At 47.7% G+C, this 25,643-nt stretch overlaps 1 protein-coding gene across 6 annotated transcripts in view; it reads right to left on the bottom strand.

Moving 5' to 3' along the window:
- The window catches only part of Takl2 (Tak1-like 2), a 387,007-nt gene that overhangs the window by 240,722 nt on the left and 120,642 nt on the right, over nucleotides 1-25,643 (bottom strand). For 5 of the 6 annotated variants that reach the window (XR_012895575.1, XM_075896427.1, XM_075896428.1 and 2 more), the window contains exon 5: nucleotides 10,331-10,466. The exons of the other annotated variant lie outside the window; for it this stretch is intronic. Coding sequence is in view for 4 of the 5 variants with exons in the window: in XM_075896427.1 (XP_075752542.1) it covers nucleotides 10,331-10,466 (136 nt within the window). In the remaining variant the exon portion in view is untranslated. The remainder of the gene's footprint in view (nucleotides 1-10,330; nucleotides 10,467-25,643) is intronic. 6 annotated transcript variants of the gene reach the window in all.

Here is a 25,643-nt window from a genome sequence, read left to right as displayed (position 1 = left end):
AATCCCTTCTAATGTTTCATCCTGGCCGGATGAGCTTTATTATTATGCACTGCCGATACCACATTCTCACAGAATTGTGCTGCTTTCTTGTCATCAAGGCACACATATATGGGCGGGCAACGTGCCCGCCCATATATTAAATACTCCCACCGTTTTTATCTTCTGTTCTGTTTTCACATACGTGCTGCCCCTTCGATGCAGCCATAGAATTTTCAACACTGCCCAAAATACCAGTCGCCAACAAGAACTCCACACCGCACCTTATGCTTTCGGATGATTCAAAGAAATTTCTCACTTTTGGTTAACCAGCTGCTACCATTCCCTTCTTCAAGAAGCCAAGGAAGTGACATGGTATTATAAATGAAGGCAAGTAAAGTAAGAGCTCATAAACTCATCTACCATCAATTTGATAACTCAGACGTAACCTCTGGCCCCAGCAAACATATGCATTGTTTGACGGTATCAAACTATTTAATTCAACCACATTTGGCCACAAGCCAGTTAATAGGGACAATTGTTGAAGCACGCTGACTGCACAGTGCTGCAAATGTGCGATGCAAACGAGTGAAAATGGCATTTGCGGACAACCGAAACAACGCGTTGCAGTCCACATCAGTGCTGTAATCGGCGTGAATCACACGGCAACAACAGTAAAGCCAGAGCTGTTCCTGTCTCTTAGTGTTTACGAACATGCGTGACATCGTGCATTAGCTGCAGGCCTTGATCTGTAACTCTAGGTCAAATCAAACAAAGAAGCATAAATTTAAAGAATCATTTTCCTTCATTTAACACAAGATTATTGAGAACTAAGAGACAAGGAAAGGAAGTGCAGGGAATGTTATTAGTGGAAATTGTAGTGTGAATGAGAGTGGAAGTAGTCTCGGAGCAGTGCACCAAAAACTGTGTCTCGGAGCAATGCAGGTTTGCTTTAGACCAGCTTTCTGAGTTCAACCATATCTATGAAATCAAATTTTTTGTTTCTGAAAGACATGAGGAATTTCAGTGGCTTTTAGTAAACATACAAAATAGTGTATGTGTATGAGTGCTTGTGTTCCTGTCATTAAAATATCACGTCTGAGAGAGCGATACCTCAGACAAAAGAAGAGATAAGCAATACTTTCATACACTTAACTAGGCCTCAGACAAAAGAGAAATGCTTGCGTTAATGACGGAGCCCAACTGGCATGAACAACAACTAAAGACAAGAGATTATCTAATAAAAGTTACCTTCATTCACAATAACACTATAAAAAATAAAAATAATAAATTTAAAAATCTTATGCTCATGTCACTAAACAGCCACAGATGGCACAAAAACCAAGAGAAAAATAGAGAAGCAGTGCAGTGTACAGCTAAACCCACTTGAGAAGATTTTTCAAAATGCTTGCATTGACAAAAGCACAACTGCTGACACATGAGAGGACGAGAGCACTCAAATGTTCACTTTTCTTGCACAGCAATGATATGGACACTCTCTACAGGTTTTTGCTGCCATGCTCCATATAAAGTCTAAATCTTCATAAAATGTTCATGTTGGTTCATTCTAGAATAGATTTGAGTGCAAATGGGCCAAAGCAAGAAGAGAGGACAACTGCACTGCACTGGAGTCCGGATAGACTCAAGTGACTTTTTTCTCCTCGTGAACCGTCGCCACTCTTCCACGTTCGACACGCGCCTCGTGCCTCTCCTAACCACATCCAGCAAGGGAAATGAAAAAAAGAGAAGAAATAAAAACAGGTCCCATCTCAAATTGCGCTCAATCAACTGAAACTCACTCACCTGCAAACGCAACAACGTTAGGCTAGCACCATCTGTGCTTTACTTTTTTATGTAAAAAGTCTTCAAAAGCTTGCAGGTCACGGTGTTTCTGCTGTGGTCCAGTACCTTCATTTCAGTGAACAGAGGCGTACAGTTGCACTCCGCGCAGTGCACGAGAAAGGTGCGCATGCCGATCATTTGTAAGCGAGATGTTATGCTCATGTGTCTGGTCATTGACACATGGGCTTGTTTGTCCGACATAGGACTTATCGTAGCTTAGCGGCCGCTCAAGCACGACCGCCTCCGCACAATCTTGATAGGGCTGGGTGTGCTTTTTCCCACGAGACACAGTCTGTCTGATATCGCCAGTTATGCGCGCACACAGCTTCGGCAGCTTGTTTGACACTGATATGACGATAGGCACATTGTGCCTAGCCACCACACTTTTTAGGTTTTTCGCCACATTGTATATATGTGGCAGTACCTCGGGCTTCGTGGCACTCTTCTGCTTTTCCGTGCACCTCCCCCTTTCCTTCATGTTCTGGAGGAGCGACTCTACAGTGGCCACCAGAACGGTTTCCAGACATGCTGAAGACTGCAGACGTTCCAGCAGCTGGCAGAAACTCTAACAGGCTGCATAGGAGTCAACTGTACTAATGGCACCATTTTGCTACTATTCCATATCCCTGCACCTTGCTGCCTACATTCAAGTTCAGCATGGGCCAACCGCAGCCAGGTTCACTGGTCTACCTATTTACACAGCAGCTGTCCGTTAATGGCCCAATTTATTCTTGGTCACAACAAACACAGCTGAACACAGCTGATGCCCTCATTCCGTTCTAGAGATGTGCTTCTCACCATTATATTCAGACTAACCAAAGTCTCTGCGCCGCCGCACGCATCTGTTGAAAGTTCGTGTGGTTCCCTATTATTTGATAAGCTGGTTGCAATAACAAGTAAAAAAGTTATTATTTTCATGTGCGAGTCACTCCACACACCATTATGTAGCCATTGATGCCAAGGGACAACAGCTAATGGCACAGTGTGCTATAAACAGCGTCATCACGCAATTGAAGATTTGGCACTGCAAGGTTTATACTTAAAAAAAAAAAAACATGAGAGGAAAAGTTCACGCCTCTTCATTGGACTGCGAAACTTTCATCAGTATGCCTAACATAAAGCTAAGCCCGAATGCCCTTATAGAGCGTGTCTGTTGCAATGTGGTGCCACTGCTACTTGCGCACTTCCAAATGGTCGTTGCGTGTCTTAATAGCGAAAATGACGTAACACTGTGGCTACAAGCATCGACAGACACTCAGTCGCGCAGTCAGTCGCAAATAAAGATGTGCTCCTGTGCATCCTAAATGTCAGAGCAATAAGCTGGTGTTATCGTCAATTGACAAAAAGATCAGTCTTCTTGGCTTGTAAATCTTCCCAACTTATTCTTTCTTGTGCTTGTTGAAAACTATGCTTGTAAGTGTGCTCAGCGCGGCCACTGCTTGTTCGCAAATCACAAATTGACAAGCATTGAGCAGCACTGGTGCAGAAATTTCTGACTTTTAACTGCAGCATGTGGTGGATTAGATAAGTGCCAACTTCTGTGCAAAACTGTAAAACCAGAAAACAGACAGGATGTAGTGGCATTAGTTCTCACCACTTGCTGAACCCTGAAACATCCTGAAGGGACCGAGTCTTAGGTCCCTGTCAACAGTGAATCCAGGAACTGTAGGAAACAAGGTGTTAAACCTTCCTTCCTTCCCCCCCCCCCCCCCCCCCAAAAAAAAAATTTGTCAATGACACTTCTAGCTCCCGACAAAATGATTTTCATCTGGCCTGATAGCGGGTACCTGTGCGTAGTCCCCAACCGGGTGAGAAGCACACGAACTCACAGCTACCAATTATACCTGGATAGCATGAGGTAAAAAATTTGAGTACTGCCACGAACTAAGCCTAAATCACGCACCACACCGCTTCAAACTAGCAACTCCAAACCACCACGCCGAGCTCCTTTTTTCCCAACACGCAACCCTAACCCCTCTTCTCTCCGTCCCGATGATGATGATGGTGCCATCACACAGTGCCCTCTCTCAGCCAAATCCCAATGATGACGATGGTGCCGCCCCGTGTTGATCACGTAGTGCCCTCTCTCGGCCACCCTCACAGGTCCCCCCCCCCCCCCACGAAATGTGAAGCTACCACTAAACATCGCTTGCAGCTTCATGGTAAAGTGCCAGCTGATTTGCGTGTCTCACACCGTGATGACGCCCGGTTTTGGGATCCACTAGAACGAAGTTATTCTATCCTACACGTTTGACTGCGCGAAAGCGACCAGAACGCCGGGGTGCAACCTTCGAGGAGAAACCTTTGGTGGAATCGCTAAAGGAGTGCCTTTGTAACGGAACAAGATCATCCTTCTGCATTGTCAGTGGCCGCCTGTGCCGGTCGTAGAGAGTCTTTTGGGCGCGCCACATGTGGTCCTGCAGGATGTGTCCTGGAGAAATCAAGCACCTCCTATAGACACTTGGAGACTTCATTAACAAATGCACGATACGCTGTCGCAGGAGGCTCCGCGTCGTCTTTGGCTTCAGCCTGCATCCATGGGGTTCTCATCTCCCGGCCATAACAAAGGAAGGCAGGCGTGTAGCTCGTGACCACGCTTTCAGTTGTGCGCATGACCAGGGCAATTTCTGGGATGTGCTGGTCACAGTCTTTATGGTTGGAACAATAAGCCCTAAGGCACTGTTTGATAGTGCCATTGTGGCGCTTCACCATTTGCCCGGCAGGGCAGTACAGAACTGTGTGTCGGTCTTGTATGTCACAGTGTGCAAGGAGGCCCTTCTACAACCTGCTTACAAAAGGCTTTCCATTGTCACTTGAAAAGAAGACAGGTGTGCCATGCCTGCAAAAAATTTAAATAATGCAGGCCACCACACTCATGCTGGTTGTTGCCTGTAATGGGAAGAGTTCAATGAACTTGGTGAACTTGTCAATGACCTTGAGAAAGTACTTGTGGCATCAAGGTGTCACAGGCAAGGGCCCAATTATGTCTACGCTGAGCTGTTCCATGAAGGCAGAGGCCCCTTGGCTGTTCATCAGCCTTTCTGGCTTCTGTCGGTGGGCTTTGGTGCACTGAAAAATCTGGCAGCATCGCACATACTTGGATATGTCCGAGTGCATACCCAGCCACACAAAATTCTGAGAAATTCGTTTGAGGGTCTTCAAAATACGGAGTGGCCACTGGTAGGGTGGTGATGTGACAGTCGCAGGACCAAGTTGCAGAGCTGTTTTGGTAGCCAAAGTACTTTCCTGTTTCCTCGATGCTGTATTAGGAACCCACCCTCTTTCATCTCAGTCGTCTCCGCCAGGTCTTTGATAAAAGGTCGATCACTGTCAGTGGGCGGAAGCTTCCCTCCTGTCATCACAGTTCGTAGTTTTGACAGTATGGGGTCCTTCTTTTGGTCCTGGGCGAGGAGCCCTGCATCATTCAAAACAGTAGTGCCGTCCACTTCAGATGCTACAACAGCTGTATCAAAGCTTATTTGTGGACTAGGCTCTGGAACAGCCATAAAGAACAATGTCTCGTGTTGACTCGGGCCTAGAACTTGCAGGTGCTGAAGGAGAGCTTTACTCAAAGCGTCGGCTGGCACATTTATAAGACTCCGCCTGTGCTTGATTCTGCAGTTGAAACCTTGCAGCGGCGAAACCCAACGCTTTACACGTGGTGAGGTCTGGTCTGTGGTGAACATCCAGAACATTGAGGAGTGATCACAGTGAATCTCAAACTTGATGAACTAAAGGTATGGCCGGAACTTGTCCCCTGCCCACACTACAGCCAGACACTTTCATTCTTGCACTGTATAGTGCTGCTCTGCCTCAGTGAGGATCCTGCTAATGAAGCTGATTGATCGCAGCGGAGCATCATTTTCAGCTTCCTGCAGAAGCACTGCTATGATACCGACTCAACTGGCATCCATTTCCACCATGAATGGCTTGTTGAGGTCCAGCAGGTTTACAACAGCATTGTAGGTCAGGGATTGCTTAAATGCTCTGAAAGCTTCCTTTTGCTGCAGCTCCCAACGCCAACATTGCTTTTTCTTAAGGAGTTCTGTGAGCGGACGCGCAGTGATAGAAATCTCAGGTATGAACCCTTTGTTATAGCCAACTAGTCCCAGGAATGCCTGAGGCTGTTTGAGTGTTATTGGTTGAGAATAGTCCAGTACCACACGCACTTTTCCTTGTCCAGCCTACACTGCCCCGGGGATATTTTATGGCCAAGGAGCTTCAGGTATTGACAACACATGAGCACCTTCTCTGGGCTGATGGTCAGCTCTGCCGAACTTACCCGCTTCAACACCTTCCGAACATGCTCGAGATGATCCTCCAGGGTCTCCGAATACACCAGGACGTCATTGAGAAATTCCATGACGAACTGGTGATTGATTCCCTCCAGTAGTCGGTCTATCAGGGTCTGGAACGTGGCAGGACCTCTGGCAACTCTAAAGGACATTCTCATGAACTCAAAAGTTCTCCGAAACTCAGAAGTTCTCCGATGGCAAATGAACACTGTCTTTGAACTATCCTGCTCTTGAACAGGGGTTTGAAAAAAACCCTGTGAAAGGTCAGAACTTAAGAACCACCTGGCTCGTCCCAGCTGTGCCAGCAACTAATTAGTCCTGGGCATGGGATAGACTGGCACTTTAGTGCGTGCATTCAGCTGGAGGTAATCCACAGCTATGCGGTAGCCACCAGACTTCTCGACCAAGACTGGAGCACTGGCATGCTGCTGACTCTGGCTAGGGCGGATGAGGTTCTGTGCCAGCAGGTCGTGAATGCAGTTGTCCATAATGGCCTGCTTCGTGCAATTCACTGGTTGCAACTCGCATCGAACAGGTGGGTTGTTTCCCGTGTCTATGCGATGCTCTGCCATGGTTGTGCAGCCTAGAGTGGTGGTGAAGATTTCACTAAACTCTCCTAAAACATGTTTCATGCGTGGGTCTAGGTCCGGTGAGTGGCCGGGAATGACCACATTGCAGGCTGCAGTCGCGCCCAGCACACTGGCACACACACTGGCATCGTCCTCAGCAAAAATGCAGCACAAACTGTCTCCGAAATCATCCACTGTCTCTAGCTGTTCCCTAATGGCCTTGACAAAGGGCACAATTCTTTTTGGTTCTGTGCCGACAGTCCAGCTACCAAGTGACACGTGCAGAGATGCCCCTCACCGGCAGGAAATCCCTACCAAGGACAATGTCATGGCGCAGGTCAGGAACTCACAAAAAATGCTGTCTGCAGCAACCAACAGCCCACTTTATCTGACACTTTAGAGACGTGGTTGACTGCGACCAGCCTGATGCGAAACACAGCATGCGTACGTCCGCCTTGGGTTTGGCTCGAGAAGCTTGAACCGCCGCCGCCACGGGCGGTCTGAAGAAGCTAGCACTTGAGCCTGTGTCTAGCAGTGTCTTGAACGTCGACGACCCGATACGAACGTCCATAAGGGGTTCTTTGCCGCGGGCTGCGATCGCTACTTGGTGCGTACTGCAGTAGGTGCCCACCGGGGCCAGCACCTACTGCCACTGGTTTCCCAGGCATTGTGCTTGCACGTGACCCGATCACTGGCACCGGAAGCAAACAGGTGGCCCAATTTGTCAACCTGTGGCACAGTTACAAGAAATGCGACCCAATCCACGACAGCGATGGCACTGCAAACACATTACTACACTCATGGGCTATTGCCGCGGTGTCGGTGCCGGCCCGTAGAATGAGAATGGAGCTGCTGTGTCGCACGAGTACTGCCGGGGACCAGCCGTACACAAGTCCAGTGCAGCTGCATGCAGTGGCCAATGATAAGTCGGCAACACTGGTGGGGCAGCAGTGATCGAGGCGAACAACGCAGTTGCCATAGTGGTCGGCTGCGGCAGTGAGCAATGGTTGAGGGCCCGGCTAAGGCGGAACACCAGATCTCTGGCTACTTGGTTGCTCAGAAGCGGCGGTGATCTGTACGGGAGGCGACGCCAAGCCCGCTACATTAAGTCGTCGGCTGCCTTCATAAACTTGGCAAGGTCGTTGTAAGCATGCCCCTCCGCCAAATCCTGCAACTGAGGGTGCATCTGCCTCAGTACGCGCTGCACCTTCTCGGCTTCGGTGACCTCTTCTCCGATGCCGTCGTAAAACATAGCGGTCGCATAAATAAAATCCTTCAAATTCTTTTCTAAATGTTGCGTGTCCTGCTCGAGCTCCGTTTTCAGGCGATGTTTCGCGTCAACCGACGAAAACTCGGAGCGGAAGGTGACAGTGAATTGCTTTTACGAGCCGAATCCGCACACATACCGCCACCACAACTTCGTGCCACCTTCAAGGGCGGCTGGTACTACCCGAGTCAGTCGCTTATCCGGAGGGACCCCCGTCACGAGGCAGAAGTTTTCCAGGCTTGCAAGAAACTCCTCCGGTGACTGTAAGTCTCTAACACCTGAGTAGTGAAGGAGGTGTGCAGCGGCAAGCCGAGGTGCAGAGTTGTCAGTAGCCCGAGGGACCGCGCCAGTTTGCGATAACAGTCCGTCCTCCCACTTGCCGAGCTGTGGGCAACGGGGTCGCCATCACTCTGTCGCGCACGACCGCTGTGATTCGTTCGCACTCCATCACGGAGCCGTCTGTGCCCAGCAACAGCTCCTCAACGAAACCTTAGAGCCTAGGCATGTCTCCCGCTGCTGTTGTTGAGCCTGAAGCCATCCCAAACGAGCCCCCCCCCCCCCCCCCCACCTTGCCACGAACCAAGCCTAAATCATGCACAGTACACAGGGCATCGCTCATGCCATTGTTTTGACAAGTAGACTTGTCCTCAAGGCTGTATTGAAAAAGAGCCTTCCCCTCTTTATTCTTGGTTTGATCACTGACACTACCCCTTCATAAGCTTACATGGTACTAGTACTTGCCACGCCACTGTATTGCCCTCGTCGGTTATATTTTCTGCGTACTAGTATTTTATTTTTTAAAGGGCCTCTAATCCTGCTCCAATATTTTTTCCAAACATTTTAAGTAAGCAAGCGCATTGCGTGTAAATACCGTCAGGATCAATGATGCCCCACGCCCCAGCGGTACAGGTATCGGGCGCCCCACAATTTCGAAACAACAATAGCTTCTCCTTTCCGGTTTTCATCATTCCTGCCACTGACAAGTGTGACATCACCAGTGAAACTCGATGACATTACCACTTTCGATGCTTGCGATTGGCTGAACGACAACCGACGACTTTCGGTCACTCTGCAAACAGCTGTTTGCACACACCTTGCTGTTCTTGGTCGTGTTGCCACTTGCGAATTGACATCTGCAGCCCGTAACGCAACACAGGGTTCTTACCAACCCGATTCGTAGGGGCATGGGCCAGCACGACAGCAACAGCGGTTAGTCAAGGATCAGTGCACCCAGATGAAACACACAACACAGTTGACGGCGAGCTGAGTCGTCGGAGTGGCGGCTCGGGGCAACCGGAAGTACACGCTGTCTCGAACAGTGCGTCAGCGGTGATGTATGCCACGCAAGCTCACTCAGCGAGGAGGGGCCAAGCGGTTTTGGAAGAGGGTAGCATAAAAAAAAGGAAAAGAAGCGACTGTCGGGTTTTGATCATCCAACACGTGTAACTCCGCTATTGCGGCATGGTTTCAAAATATTCTCACGGCTACATGTTCGTTCTGAACTCGAGCAAAACTTCCTCAACTAAATTTCGACTGATGAGTGGTTTAGGGGTCTTTTAAGATGACTTTTTGTAAATATTTCGAAAACCAAAAACAAGTGTTTTACCGAAAGTTGTTGAAAGTGAAGGAGGATGTCACTCGGTGCTCACATCTAATAATTATTGAGTACGAAGAAGCGTCATCCACAGCGAGATGTGGCAAATATTAGGTGCACTATGTATTTAAGCAATTTAAAACAGTTCGTTCTAGTTTAACTCGTCTCCCTTCTTTTATACTTAGACATCGGTTTTTAAGGTTGGCATTTGCTTTTTTTCTTTTTTGAATGACCTGAAATATATTATTCGGAAGAACGGTATGTGCCATGCTTGTCTCGTCACTGGTGCACTTTCATGCACACCGTGTGCTGTGCAGTGAACACAATGCAACACGCTTTCATGCTGAGAAGTTGTTCACATTGTTCACAATGCAGCACCATTTCCCGTATTCACACTAATAGAATTATTCACTAAAATTTTGGTGCGTGCTGCTCCAAGTGATCCCTTTTTCATTGCTCCAAGCCTGTACAAAAACACATTTTCTCCTGCTCCAAATATGCTTCAAAAGTGAATTTTTCTGTCCACAAAATTTGCTCCAAATTATAAACTGGCTGGACCACCACTGAGACACTTTTTTCATGTTCATTATCTGAAACATAGTCACCAAGATAAGCCTTTGCAGGAAGACAAAGTTTGTCTCCTGCGGTACCAAGGAAAATAAAGTACCATGGGCCATATGAAGAGAAAATAAAACGAGCCATTGTAAAGTCAATAAAGAAGAGCCAAAAAAATTAACTGACAAACACAGCTTCTGAAGGCACCCCAATGAGGGGTGGGGGAACGTACTTGGGTGGCTTGAGGTCTCGATGCACCAGAGCTTTGGGCTTCATGCCATGCAGGTACGCCACTCCACGGGCACACTGGAGCATCCAGCTGAGGGCGTGCGCCAGTGTGTAGTGCAGCTGCTTCATTGTGTGCAGAACTGCACCAAAAATGATTGCTAGGGTGGCTTCACTGAGGTCACAGCATGACACATATGCGTTCGTCTCTCTGCCTTCGTCTATGGCCACAATAGACCACAGGCTGCAATCCAGAGCTACAGCTCTTTAGAACACTGTCATTGATCTGAAATAGACCTTCAACGAGTACAGAGGCACACTTTCCCACCAAACCGAAATGTGAAACAGGCTCATCGTGTGAAACCCTGCCAACTAGTTCACTAGCTTCTAACCGCCACTCTGGAGTCAATAATTTGGTTGGACTGGGCTCTCTTGTGGACTGCACTTACAATGCCACTGAGTGTATCAAACACGAAAGAATCATTACCGTAATGGCAGTAACAAGAGTATACTAGTATACTAGTAGTACAGTAGACTTCTATTATTATGATTTTAAGTATTTATGTTTTTCAATCAATTCTACATGAATGTAAAGACCCGGGCCAGTCTTCCATCAATTTCGACCCAATTTTCATTATTTTTACACTGCATCAGAGCCTAATGGTCACAGAAGTAACGCTTCTGTCAGTAGCTTGACTTTGTGGAGGCAAGAAATGCACATTATGACAGCTCCGCCTCAGTAGCACGTCCATCATTGCTCAGTAAAAAAAGATCATTGCACAGCACCATCCTGGTGTCTGGGTCGTTGCCTCCTTATAAACGGATGTGACAAGAAATGAGATGTAATGCCAGCAGTAGGAAAAGAACTGGTCTTTAGAAAAGTAAACAATTTTTCCATCAATGATCCATTCAATCAGCACAACCAAGGCAAGCAAGCACACTTGTGCAGCAGAGAAAAACATAGTTACAGATATAATTACCCAACCATTGGCAGACATTTAAGCTTCTTTGGCATGCGCTACTTTCCATTTATGCGTTATATGTTTAGTATTTCTTGCATTTGTGTTGTGTGCCTTTGATTGGTGCGTCGATTTGCGCCAAAAAGTGCGGTTACAAATCAACATGTCAACCACCCGCTTCAATCTGAATTTGTACTAGGTGTTCACCCACTGTACTAACAGCAACAAATAAATGTTGAAATTAACTATTGCTTTGTGCTATCTCACACTGAGGACAAAACACCAGCTAAATTTTGTCGTTATTTGGGAGACCAGCTGTTTGTTTAGCCATGCCTGCTAATATGCCGAGAGTTTGATAATGGTTCATGAAGTTAGCGCAATATAGTCTCGAATACATTGCTGTCAAAGTGTCCCCACATTAATCTAAAGTAAATACTGGAGTCAGTTGGTAAATTATGGATCACACAGCACATAATTACTCTATCAGTTTGAAGCGCAGGACACCATTTGCAAAGGGTGCAGCCAAAGTTTGATTCTTCTTGGTTCTCCTAAAGTAAGGAGCGACATACAGTGACTACAAATGGCTGCCTAGAGACTGCCAGAAAAATGTGCCTTAATCGATCCGTTGTGCAGCAGCTTGAGAAAAACATAGAGCTGCACTTAGCTTGGGGGCACATCAGCAGAGAACTCGTCCAGAGCTAGACTCAACAAGTTGAGAAAACCAGTGTAGACGGCATGCGTGGCACAAAAAAAGGCTTAAAACTTCGATGGGAGAAAGATGACGAAAAAGCCTTCAAGAGATTCAAATTTGCATAAGCTCACGCATGCAGATTCTAGAAGCACAAAGCATGTGAACCGAGCCATGAAGGAAGACCAGGAGGAGTGAGCTTGCATTGTTTACATGGGCTTGGCACGAGGAGGCTCTCTCACCATCAGACGCACTGGCAGTGGGAGCAACAGTTGCCTGCAGTCTGTGACACTGGCTTCCCGAGGCGTGACCGGCAAACTCAATGGTGTGTGAACCAATGCTACACACCCATGGAGAGCCGTGCCCAGCAAGTAAGAGCATTCCTGACGCAAGCCCCTTCTTAAGATAGCTGCCAGAAACAATCCCCACAGTGTCATGCCATTGGCGGAACACAACACAGGGTGAAAAAGCCAAACACAACATTAGGCCTAATAAGTGTTTGTGCCAGCAATATAACAAGTTCATACAGATGACAGGCCCATTGAACAGCAAAGTGGACCCCCAACATCGGTGAGGGCATCATTTGCAATAAGAAATGACAAGATTACATGACTATCACATTGGACTTGGCCGTCATTCCCAGTCAATGGAGTCAAGTAAGAGGGCTGGCCTAACGCTGCCGGAGATAAGCAGACAATGACAGAAAAAAAGTGATTGTGGGCTGCTTTCCCCTCAGAAAGCGCCAAGAAGTGCATGTGGCACTATCATCATCATTGACAGTTCAGTGTTCGATTGTGGCCATTAAAAGAATTCTGTTGGTGGTCTCACGGCTCCGTTTTTCTGACCGTGCTTCACCTACCGAAGGCCGTCATCTGCAACAAATGGTGTTGACAACACATGGGACAATGAGAGACTCCTAACGACGTACACAACGAGCGATGGTGACTGAGGGTTTCTACTACAAACTGCAGCCGGAACAACTTGGTCTTCATAGGAACCACATCCAGCGAAGCAACAAGGGGAACCAGCTACCTTATGAGCAAGTAAGCCATCATATTGCCACCTGGTGTTCCGTGCCAGTGAACAGTGAGTCAGTTCTGTGCCAGTGAACGAAGAAGACGAAGACTAGCAACTCGTGCCAGCGGAGACGTCCTTCTTTGTATCTCAGATTTCGACAGTCGCGTCTCCTTGTACGTTTATTCGAGCTCCGGGCACGCGATAACTGGTGAAGGTGCTGGGTACCCTATGCACTGAACCCCTCCCAGTACAGCAAGCTCCAGCCACATACCGGTGGTTACGCCTGTTCACCGTGCTAGCCGAAGGATCCGTGGACTGAACCCTGAGTTCAGACTTCTCTCAGAGAGGATGACGGCCCCAACTATCCCAGGCAGCACCGTCCCAAGTGGCTCCAACCCAGCCTGTATGGAAGGAGCAATGCTAATGCACTATGCGCTGTTCAAACCACGAACACCGAATCCCTTTCATGGTGCTATCCATGAGGATGTTCATGATTGGCTTGACCACTACGACTTTGTTGCCGCTCATAACATGTGGGATGACACAGACAAGCTCCGACATGTCTATTTCAGTTTGAATGACGGAGCGCGTGCTTGGTACGAAAACCGGGCAGGTGTGTTCACATCATGGGTGGACTTCAAACGCCGGCTTCTCGAAACGTATGCAAGTCTCTATCGCCAAGATCGAGCTGAACGTTAACTCCAGTGCAGTATGCAAATGCCAAATAAAGGTGTAGCAATGTATGTTGAGGACATGACGCGTCTTTTTCGACGAGCCCACCCTCACATGCCGGAAGAGAAGAAGGTGCGATACCTGATGCGTGGAGCGAAGAAGCAGTTGTTCGGTGGCCTTGTACACAGTCCCCCCAAGACTACGTCAGAGTTTCTTGCTGAAGTCGTCCTAATTGAAAGCAAGCTTTGGCAACTGACACAGACGTACAAGCGACAAGTAAACTTTGCCTCTGCTACGGACTACATGGGCGGTCTTGCGGGTCACGTCGACTTCTTACCGAGAGCTCATACGCTCTGTAATCTGCGAAGAGCTGCAAAAGTTATAGTACCCTCGGCGCCCACTGTCAGTTCTTTGTCCGACATCGTCCGAGATGAAGTTCAGCAGGTACTACGAAAATTGTACTGTCAGACAGAGCCGCAGCCCCTAAATGACTTCCCTCGCATGTCATATGTGCGAACTCTGCTTTCACCAGTACCACCTTCGGCTCTGCTTCCCATCGCGGCCCCTGCCATGCTTCCGGCAGACCGAACTCTGCGCCAACCTGCATCGCATTTCACTCCGCCTCATACCACGGCCCCAGCCATACTTTAGGCAGTCCAAGCAGGCCCGTACCTCAGCAACTGCCGACTGATTCCGCGAAAATCAGACGTGTGGCGGGCCTCTGATCGATGTCCTCTTTGCTATCACTGTGGCGGACCTGGGCACATGTACCGACAGTGCACTTATCGAGAGCTGCAACTGTGTGGTTTTTCGGCCAACTCCCCACCTCCTAGGTTTGGCCAGCGGCTTTCGGAAATTGCGGACTCCGTTGCCCAGCAGCGCGTATCGACAGCTCAGCACCACTCACGTTCTCTACACCACAGCAGTTCTCGCCGAATCATCGCACTTATTCGGGCACGTTGCAGGGCCGGTCACCTAGCCCGCGTCGGGAAAACTAGCCACAGCGACCTTCGGGGGCAAGGCCGCTCAAACTGGTCATGCTCAAGGCCCCCTATCGCCGCAGACTGAAGATACCGGCAATACATCGACAACGACATCACCGGCTGATTGCGGAAGAGTTTCCTTACATATTCCTGTTTTGCAAGATGTCGCAAAGTCAGCGCTTTAGTGGACACTGGTGCAGCCTATTCCATAATTAGCGAAAAACTGGCCGTCCTTCTGAAGAAAGTACCGACGCCTTGAAAGTTAACACCGATTCGTACAGCTGGCGGGCATATCGTAACGCCACTCGGTATGTGCACAGCAAGATTGCAAGTCCGCCGTTGCACATTTGTTACCAGTTTTAGCATTATCCAGCAGTGTTCTCGAGACCTGATTATTGGCATGGATTTTCTCGGGGACCATGTTGCTATAATTGACATTTGACGATGTCTAGTCGTTTTCGCGATCACAAATGCCACAACAGCTTACGCGGACCACAGCCCCTCTCGGTGTCTCTTCTCGTTATCGACGACGCTGTCAGGTTACCATCCCATGCAACTGTTGTGGTTCAGGTGAAATGGGATGGACTGATGCACGGTGAAGCAGTCGTGGAAAGCAATCACTCGCTTCTGCTGTCTCAGGGTGTCTGCGCAGCGAGAAGCCTCATGACCTTCGTGATGATCACTGCGACGTTTTTATCACAAACTTCAGCTATGAGCACCGGCACCTTTTTCCTGGAACTGTCATCGCCTACGCCGACCCAGTCGCCAATGTCACCGAGTGTTTTGCTTCCGAGGCCATCGGCCCTGCTGAAGCGCCTTTCCGCAGCGTCGACATCAATCCAATGCTTTCTAATGCGAACAAGCTGGGTTTGAGCGAGCTGTTGCTGCGATTCCGCACATGCTTTGCGCGTTCTTCGAAGATACGTCAATCACCGATAAGGAAACACCATATTGTCACTTACAAAGATGCGCATCCCTTATGGCAGCAACCTTATCGTGTTTCGCAAACCGAACGGCACGCGATTCAAACACAGGTTGAGGAAATGCTTCAGGATGGCATGATACAGCCTTCAAGCAGCCCTTGGTCATCACCAGTCATTCTTGTGAAAAATAAAGATGGCGCGCTTCCCTTTTGAGTGGACTAAAGGAAGTTGAACAATGTCACAAAGAAAGACGTGTACCCGTTGCCCAGAATGGATGATTCTCTGGACAGGCTGTGGCATGCAAAGTATTTTTCGTCTCTCGACTTGAAGAGTGGTTATCGGCAAATAGGGGTCGATGAACGTGACCAGGAAAGACTGCTTTTGTAACACCAGATGGCCTTTATGAATTCAAAGTGCTCCCTTTCGGTCTCTGTTCCGCTCCAGCCACATTCCAGCGAATGATGGACACGGTCCTGGCAGACCTCAAGTGGAAAGACTGTCTCATCTACCTCGATGATGTCGTTGTGTTTTCAGAAACGTTTGACGAGCATCTTCGTCACTTTCAGAATGTGCTTAAAGCCATTAAATCAGCCGATGTCACACTCAAGCCTGAGAAATGTCATTTAAGCTTTGAAGAATTGAAGTTTCTTGGTCACGTTGTGAGCGCCGTTGGTGTTCGGCCTGACCCTAACAAAACTCCTGCCGTCGCCGCTTTTCCAGCTCCGACTGACAAGAAAAGTCTTCGTTGATTTCTGGGTCTGCGCGCGTATTACCGGCGCTTTATTGAAAATTTCTCCAACATCGCGGAGCCACTATTACGCCTCACGTGTGATGACACACCATTTGTCTGGGCTGACGAACAGCAGACCGCTTTTGCGGAACTTTTGAGTGGGTCCGGTGGCGGCATGGCGAACTGCCGTTTCAAGCACGTCTGTTTCATCTTGCAGATTGCCGTTATCGCCGGCTGTCCGGATGTTCTGATGCATGGCCCTTCAAGCGACACACTGCGCAGGCTCCTACCACGATTCAGCGGCGATCGTACTGGCGGCCATGTGCAATCTTCGACGGGGCGGGAATCTGCTGCTGCTGATCGTGTGCAGGATTTTCCGCCTGTTGACGTGATTTCGATCAACCATCTGTACTGTTCACGGCATGGTACAGTGGCGGCGCTGGCAGCGAGGATGCCCAAGGATATAAGAGCGGCAATGTGGAACCATCACTTCAGTGGGTCCGGTGGCGGCATGGCGAACTGCCGTTTCAAGCACGTCTGTTTCATCTTGCAGATTGCCGTTATCGCCGGCTGTCCGGATGTTCTGATGCATGGCCCTTCAAGCGACACACTGCGCAGGCTCCTACCACGATTCAGCGGCGATCGTACTGGCGGCCATGTGCAATCTTCGACGGGGCGGGAATCTGCTGCTGCTGATCGTGTGCAGGATTTTCCGCCTGTTGACGTGATTTCGATCAACCATCTGTACTGTTCACGGCATGGTACAGTGGCGGCGCTGGCAGCGAGGATGCCCAAGGATATAAGAGCGGCAATGTGGAACCATCACTTCAGTGGGTCCGGTGGCGGCATGGCGAACTGCCGTTTCAAGCACGTCTGTTTCATCTTGCAGATTGCCGTTATCGCCGGCTGTCCGGATGTTCTGATGCATGGCCCTTCAAGCGACACACTGCGCAGGCTCCTACCACGATTCAGCGGCGATCGTACTGGCGGCCATGTGCAATCTTCGACGGGGCGGGAATCTGCTGCTGCTGATCGTGTGCAGGATTTTCCGCCTGTTGACGTGATTTCGATCAACCATCTGTACTGTTCACGGCATGGTACAGTGGCGGCGCTGGCAGCGAGGATGCCCAAGGATATAAGAGCGGCAATGTGGAACCATCACTTCAGTGGGTCCGGTGGCGGCATGGCGAACTGCCGTTTCAAGCACGTCTGTTTCATCTTGCAGGTAACATACAATTACAAATGCTGCAGAAGTGATAACCGCTGTTTGCTGCTGCTACCGGACCCTCTGAACTTTACTGCCGTTGTGACACATCTGGTGCATTGCTTAAGAGTATCATTACTGTTACTTTGTGGCGACATAGAGACCAATCCCGGTCCCAAAGTTGATGAAATGTTGTCGCAACTACTGTCTGGACAAGCCCGTATCAGCCAGGAATTAGCTAGCCTATCTGAAACAGTTGCATCGTTTGAAAATCGTCTAATGAATGTTGAGGCAATGGCGGCGTCTGTGTCAAACATCATACCACGTGTAAGTGAACTGGAGCAGACCGTTGGTACGCTTCAAAAACTAGTTGGTAAGCTTGACCGTCAGAACGATGAGCTAGAAAACAGACTCCGTAAAAACAACCTGATAATTCATGGTTTGCATGAGACACCATCCGAGACGACTAACCATTTGCTTGAGTCTGTATTGGATCTGCTATCAGTTAAACTCGGTGTAAACTGTGACGACATAGAGCGTTGCCACAGGCTTGGAGCAGTAAGAAGAGATAAACCTCGGCCGGTAATCATTAAACTGATGGACTTCAGGTCAAAGATTGCCATCATGAGCAACGCCCGAAAACTTAAAGGAACTAAAGTTTATATAAATGCGGACTACTCTGCTCGGGTTCGACTGGCACGTAAAATGCTGTGGCAGAATTCGCAAAATATGCGCAAGAATGCTAGGAAAGTGAAGCTTAAACACGACACCCTCACAATTGACGGTGTTCGTTACACGTGGGGCACTGATAAAAAAGCCATTATCAAGGTTTCTACGCACTCGCTTTCAGCGGGGTCCGACTCTGCGAAATCGGCTTCTGCGCAAGCGCTTGGTATAAACTCAGCTTCATCCGCTTCTGTTTTCGCGAAGGCTGATTGACGTTGTGATCGGAATATAATTGTCCTCAACTTAAATGCGAGGAGTATACTAAACAAAATTGAAGCTCTGAACTGTTTAGTGGAATGCCACAGCCCATCAATTGTCTGCCTTACTGAGACCTGGCTAAATGATACTGTTATTGACAGCGAAATTTCGCCTGCTGGTTATGCGCTTCTTCGGAAAGACAGGCGTGCCGGACGTGGAGGCGGTGTGGCAGTTTTAATTAAATCTAATCTTGAATTTTCTTTATTACCTGACCTTCCGGGTACAGAAACCATTTGGTGCAAAATATACATTAAAGGTATCGTAATAGTTATTGGTGTCCTCTACCGTCCTCCTAACTCCGATGATATTGTCCCTGCTATTAATGATTACCTTGTCAGTAACAAGTTGTACGATTGTAGGTTACTTTTGGCTGGAGATTTCAATCTCCCGCACGTTAACTGGAACTTACTTATCCCAACAGGGCGTGACAGGACACTTTGCGCTTCCCTGATCGATCTGGCGGTTTCTTTTGGGTTAACTCAAGTTGTAGGTACCGAAACACGCAAGGACGCAATATTGGACCTTGTATTTGTAAACCAGCAACTCTTATCGCACGGTGTAAAATGCGAAGTCATCGATGGGTTATCTGACCATAAAGCTGTCGAAGTTGCCTTGAACTTAGTGTGTCCACCTCAAAGACCTGAGATAAAAACTGTTTTGAACTTTTCTAACGCTGATGATACTTCCGTATTGGACACTTTAGCTTCATCTTATGATGAATTTGTATATTGCAGTGAATTTTGCAATGTAGATACGCTGCTCCTTAAGTTTTGTGACATTGTGCGTGAATGCCAATCAAAGTACGTGCCTCAAAAGTATATTAAACGGAACCCAAGACACCCATGGTATAATAGAGAAATCATTCAACTCACTCGTCGCGTAAAGCGTTTACGTAAGAATCGTCATTCCAGGTGTAACGACAATGTTTCTTCATTTAATACATTGAAAAGTAAATTAGGCACTAAAATGAAAGAGGCTAAAAACTACTACTTCAGCAATACTTTGGCTAGATTTATGAAAAAAAATCCATCCAGGTTCTGGAGATCGATTAGTCCTGTATCGTCTATACCTTCATCATTTATTGTTAATGACCAATCCTGCTCAAATCCCGAAGCTATAGCAAATGCCTTTAATAATTATTTCAAATCTGTTTTTTCCACTGATAACGGCATCAAGCCTTCGTTTTCTGCATGCAGCAATCTGTCTGCTCTTCCTGATCTTGAAGTAAGCTCCTCTGGAGTACATAACCTTATATTAAATCTTGATGTAACGAAAAGCTCTGGCCCAGACGGTATTCACAATGTCTTTCTAAAAAGATATTCAGAGTGGTGTGCTAATTATCTTACTGTAATATTTAAAAAATCATTAATCTCTGCAACAGTTCCCCAGCTGTGGAAATTAGCAAACGTCGTGCCTGTATTTAAGTCTGGAAACAAGCAATTAATACCAAATTACAGGCCAATATCTTTACTTTCTACCAGCTCTAAACTTTTGGAGCATATCATTCATAAATATATTGTAGAATACCTAAATGCACACAATATACTTTCCCGATCACAGCACGGTTTTCGTGCTTGCTATTCTACTGTTACACAGTTGCTTGAATTTACGCACGACGTCGCTTCTTCTCTTAACGACCGAGGACAGATTGACGCCATATTTATTGATTATTCAAAGGCCTTTGACTTGGTTTGCCATGCTAAACTTTTAGTTAAACTTCGCACATTTTTTGGTGACAATAAGCTAGTTGACTGGATAGCAGATTACTTGCGGTCACGCACACAATTTGTTACGTTTAACCATGTGAAATCGTCTGAAGTACAAATCACTTCAGGGGTGCCCCAAGGTTCGGTGCTTGGGCCGCTCTTGTTTATTATCTACATAAATGACGTAGCAGAAATTATCGGTGACACACAAATTAAACTAAGAATGTATGCAGATGACTGCGTTATCTATAACACCATCTCTAGTGTTGAAGATCAGGAAGCCCTGAACAGTGTTTTTTCATTGTTTTGTAATTGGAGTGAAAACTGGCAAATGTCAATTAATTTCAAAAAAACTGTAGCCATGACCTTTTCAAATAAGAAACAGCCTCTTAGTTTTGCATACACTAATAATGGTGTCAGTCTAGCTCGTGTCACGGAGTTTAAATACCTAGGTGTAACTCTGACAACAAACTTAAAATGGCGCACGCACGTCGAAACAATCTGCAACAAGGCTCTTCGAAAACTTTGGTATCTCCGACGCACTTTAAACAACTCGACAAAAGAATGCAAATTGACAGCGTACAAGACCTTGGTCAGGCCCATACTTGAATATGCGTCGGTTGTTTGGTCGCCTCACCATAAACATGACATAGCTATGTTAGAATCTGTTCAGAAGAAAGCAATAAGGTTTATTTTTCGTCGCTATGACCAGCGGTTCTCGCCTACTTCGCATGCGCATGTTTTATCACTGCAGTCTCTAGAACATCGGCGCACTTGCGATCGTATCATCCTCCTGCATAAGACTGTTCACACAGGCTTGGGTGTTCTAGCGCCCATTTCTTTTGTTGCAGCTTCTGCGCGCCGTACCCGACGATTTGATCCCTTAAACATTACGCCCTTTAGAGCTAGTCTCGACTGCTTTAAGTTTTCCTTTTTTCCGTGGACCGTGGATCTATGGAATGAGCTTGATGGGTCTCTGCGCAGACTCGATGCTCTGCAATTCGAAAAAGAGTTGCGTAGTCATGTATTCTGATAATTTGTTTTACTGTTTGAACATTTGTATTCCACTCCTGCAATGTCTCAAAAACTGAGACAGCAGTATTTGTAAATAATAATAAAAAAAAAAAAAAAACTGCAGCACTGGCTCTCTTCCCCTCCCGTGCTCAGCCATTTCGATGAAGATGCTGACACAGAAGTATGCACTGATACCAGCAATATTGGTCTTGGAGCTATTTTGGTACAACCACAAGACGCCTTTGAACGGGTAATAGCCCACGCAAGTCGCACAATGTCTCGCGCAGAATCTAACTATTCTACATCATAGAAAGAATGTTTCGTGGTCATTTGGGCAATTACAAAGTTTAGGCCATATCTCTATGAACGACTATTTAAAGTGGTCACTGATCACCATGCTTTGTGCTGGTTGACCAATCTACGAGACCCTTCAGGACGATTAGCAGGATGGAGTCTGCGCCTACAGGAATTTAATTTCACCATCGTGTACAAGTCAGGCAAAAAGCACGAAGATGCCGACACACTATCACGAGCACCTCTTCAATCCGCCAGTACAAGCGCAGAAGAGGACGGTGCCTTCGTCGCAACTCTGAGCGGGCCGAATCTGATGTCTCATCAACGAAATGACGCCGATCTAAGAATGATTATAGACCGCTAAGAAGGTAACACCGCGCCCATTCCTCGTCCATTGTCGCAAACGTTGCTATCATTTTGCCTACGAAACGGCATCTTAACAAAAAGAGCACCGGTGCTGGTGACAACTTTCATCTTCTCTTCGTGCCTGAAGCCCTCCGCAATGACGTCTTATTAGCTTGCCACGACAAGCCCACATCCGGCCATCTGGGCTACCCGAGAACTATGGATCGGGTGCGACAACGCTACTACTGGTTTAAAATGTTTGCCTGTGTCAAATGCTTTGTGAAGGGATGCCGTGAATACCAGCATCGCAAGACATCACACTTAAAGCTTGCAGGCCATCTACAACCGATCGATCCACCCCCTACACCGTTTGATCAAGCGGGAATGGACCTCCCAGGCCCGTTTCCTTTGTTTTCTTCTGTCACACAGGTCCCGTTAATTAGGGAGGCGATCGCCGGGCTGATTCCAAGGGCCGAAGTATCGGCCCCCCGAACCGCACCACGAAAGCGAGGACAATTTAGAAGTGGTTCTTTTTGGCGCGCCAGCGGACGCCGGCTGTGGCCCAAAGAACAAGTCAGAGCCGAGAGTTGATAAACAAACAAAATTATATTCTCAATAATGGCAGACCGAAAACAATACACAAGAATGCACACTCCACAATAGTTGCATACAATATGTCTCCCACCAAAAAACGTTCTACACAGTACAATCAGCCACCCTCGAAACAACGAACACTGACAACAATACGCACTACAATGTAGTCGCATGCATTGAACAACCAAGAAACTTAAAGACTAAAGAGATAGAAAACCTATTCAGTCCAAAGTTCTTGGAACAAACGTCTGGATGATACTCTTCTGAGAATCACTCACTCAAAGTCCAGCGTTGTTGTCGTTCCGCTGCCCTCGAAGTTTCTCTTCCAGGAAACCTCACGTCTTCAATAGGCCACTCTCCAAGCTTCAAACTTCTTCGCCGGAAACACGTCGGCTTCACACACGCAGCTGTTGCCACGCGTCTTTGCTCGATAGCGGTAAACCCACGCTCTTGCCTGTAGCTCGAGCCTTCACCCCTCAGGTGGAACTCCTCTTCTTCTTCTCCTGCTTTGTCTCTGCGGACAAAACCTTCGCCGACTACAGGGCGGAATCCCTACGTGCTCTGGCGCTAACTTCCGTCTTCTCCTCCGAAGTTTCTCTTCCAGGAAACCTCGCGTCTTCTCCTGCTTTGTCCCTACGGACAAAACCTTCGCCGACTACACGGAGGGATACTCTACGCGCTCCGGCGCTAACTTCCGTCTTCTCCTCCAAAGTTTCTCTTCCAGGAAACCTCACGTCTTCTCCTGCTCTCTCGTCTCGGCTGCTCGATTAAATACCTTCCGCACGAGATTCCAGAAGGTTCTCGTCATTTCGTCGGCGCGATACGCAGCGAAGGCTGGGGAGAGGGCGAGACAGTTGGAATGCCCTCCACGATGGATGACTCAACCCGGCGTGACCACGCCTCTTTCGTTCTAGAAATTTCGCGGGCTTGCTCGGCCGCCGATGTGGGGTGAGGAGGTTCGTCGGCGAAGCCACGCTTTGCGAGGGGAGAGCGCGCGCCCGGGGAGCCTTGGATGTTTGTTTTCTTTTTTTTTCTTTTGACCTCCCGGCGTCTCTCCCGCGCGTTATCGCAAGAATTTGGCGGTGCGCCCATTTTTAGCACTCGTTCTGTGACATCTTCAGGCAACAAATGGATTATTGTCGCAAACGATTACTTGACGCGTTACGCTGAGACGAAGGCATTGCCACGAGGGATCGCAGCTGAAGTTGCCAGTTTTTTTATGCATCAAATTGTGCTACGGCATAGTGCCCCGTCATATGTCATCACTGATCGAGGGACATCATTCACAGCGAAGCTCTTGGATGACATCTTCGGGTTGAGTTACACAACCCATCGAAAAACCACTCCGTATCACCCTCAGAGTAATGGTTTAACAGAAAGGCTAAACAAAATGCTAGCCGATATGATTTCTATGTACGTGGATGTGCAGCACAAAACGTGGGACGACATCCTGCCGTACATAACATTGGCGTACTACACTGCAACACACGAAACTACACGCTTCATGCCATTTCGGCTCGTTTATGTTGGAGATGTCAGAACTATGCTAGACGCCATGATTCCGTACGAGCACATCGACAAGCTCGACCAATTAGCCCCTAACATCAATGAATACATTCAGCAAGCTGAGAAAGCACGTCAACTGGCTCGTGTGCACATGAGAACTCAACAGTGGGCAGATGCACAGCGGTACTATATCCGCCATAGAGAAGTTAATTACGAACCTGGTGAGCAAGTTTGGGTTTGGATACCCATTAGGCGGCGAGGTCTCAGTGAGAAACTTTTGAAGAAGTACTTTGGGCCTTACTAAATACTCAGACGTGTGAGCGACGTGAACTACAAAGTGGTTCCCGGTGGAGGCTCACCATCATCCCAGCGCAGGTTACCACGCCCAGAGACTGTACACATCGTCGGCCTAAAACCATATTTTACGCGGTGATGCGAATTTTCTTCGTGTGCCAGTAAACTCTTCATGTGAACAGTGAATGATATTTATTTTCAATTGCCGGGCCCAGGACACATTTTCTCTCGTGTGCTACTTTGTTTAATGTTTGTTTATGTTGCCTACTTCGACCCACTGCTGTGCACACTTTTGTTTGAGCATCGGGTCGGTGCTCTCTTGGGAGGAGGAGTAGTGCCACCTGGTGTTCTGTGCCAGTGAACGAAAAAGATGAAAACGTCCTTCTTTGTGTCTCAGATTTTGACAGTCGAGTCTCCTTGTACATTTCTTCGAGCTCCTTGCGCGTGACAATATTAATGACATGGGCTGCCTGAAAGCCAAACATGCTGCTGGACAAACGCAATCAACAAGGGTCACAAATAAGACGACAATGCAGTTAGGAAGTGACAACAATGATCGAATCACGTTCAGCAAGGTCATATACAAGCTCGTCACAAGCCATGACAACCTTTGGAAGATCAATGCCGAAATCGAAGAAGCGATTCCAATCGAGGAACTAAAGAATAAATACAAGTCTGTGGCGCATTATGACAATCAGGCACTAGAGATCCTGAAGTACCTATGGCGCAGTCTTGAAGAGCTCAAACTAAGCAACACACAGCAGATGTCTAATTCGACAACTATCAACCTGCCACCTGCCCCAACCACAGCTGTGTCTCAGAAATTTGAGTCACATCTCCCAGCACTGACAATCAAGCTATTTCATGGCAACGTGCGTCAATGGACATCCTTTTGAGAGTGTTTCAATGTAGCCATTCACACAAATAAAACGAATAAGTTTCAATGCCTCCGCAACTACCCTTCAGGTGAAGCCAGGCTAACAACGAAGGACACGTGCTATGAGATAGCCATCCAGCTGTTGAGGCAGAGGTTTGGCGACAAGAGCAGGATTATACAGCAGCACTTCAGAGCGCTTCGTGAACAGCCGCCGGTGATGTCTTCATCGAATGTGAATGGACTGCGCAAGCTTTAGGATGCAGTCCAGCTGATCGTTTGCTAAATCAACATTTTAGACATACCAACGAGTACTTTTTCGGCGATGCTCTATGGCATCATGCTTCAATCCTTGCCCCAAGATATTGTTTTTGCGTTCCACAACCACAGACATCTCCAGAATGAAGTGCAAACTTCTGCTTCAATGAAAGTACCCATAGCGTATTGTGAAAAACTTGAGAAACTCTTACGATATGCACGAGAAACAAGAGAGCAGTATACTTCATCCACGTCCTCAATCAAAGACAATGAGA

This window comes from Rhipicephalus microplus, chromosome 5, assembly GCF_043290135.1.
Source record: "Rhipicephalus microplus isolate Deutch F79 chromosome 5, USDA_Rmic, whole genome shotgun sequence".
Classification (NCBI taxonomy): Eukaryota; Metazoa; Arthropoda; class Arachnida; order Ixodida; family Ixodidae; genus Rhipicephalus; species Rhipicephalus microplus.
Note: the sequence above shows the minus strand (reverse complement) of the source record. Positions and strands in the feature narration are given on the sequence as shown.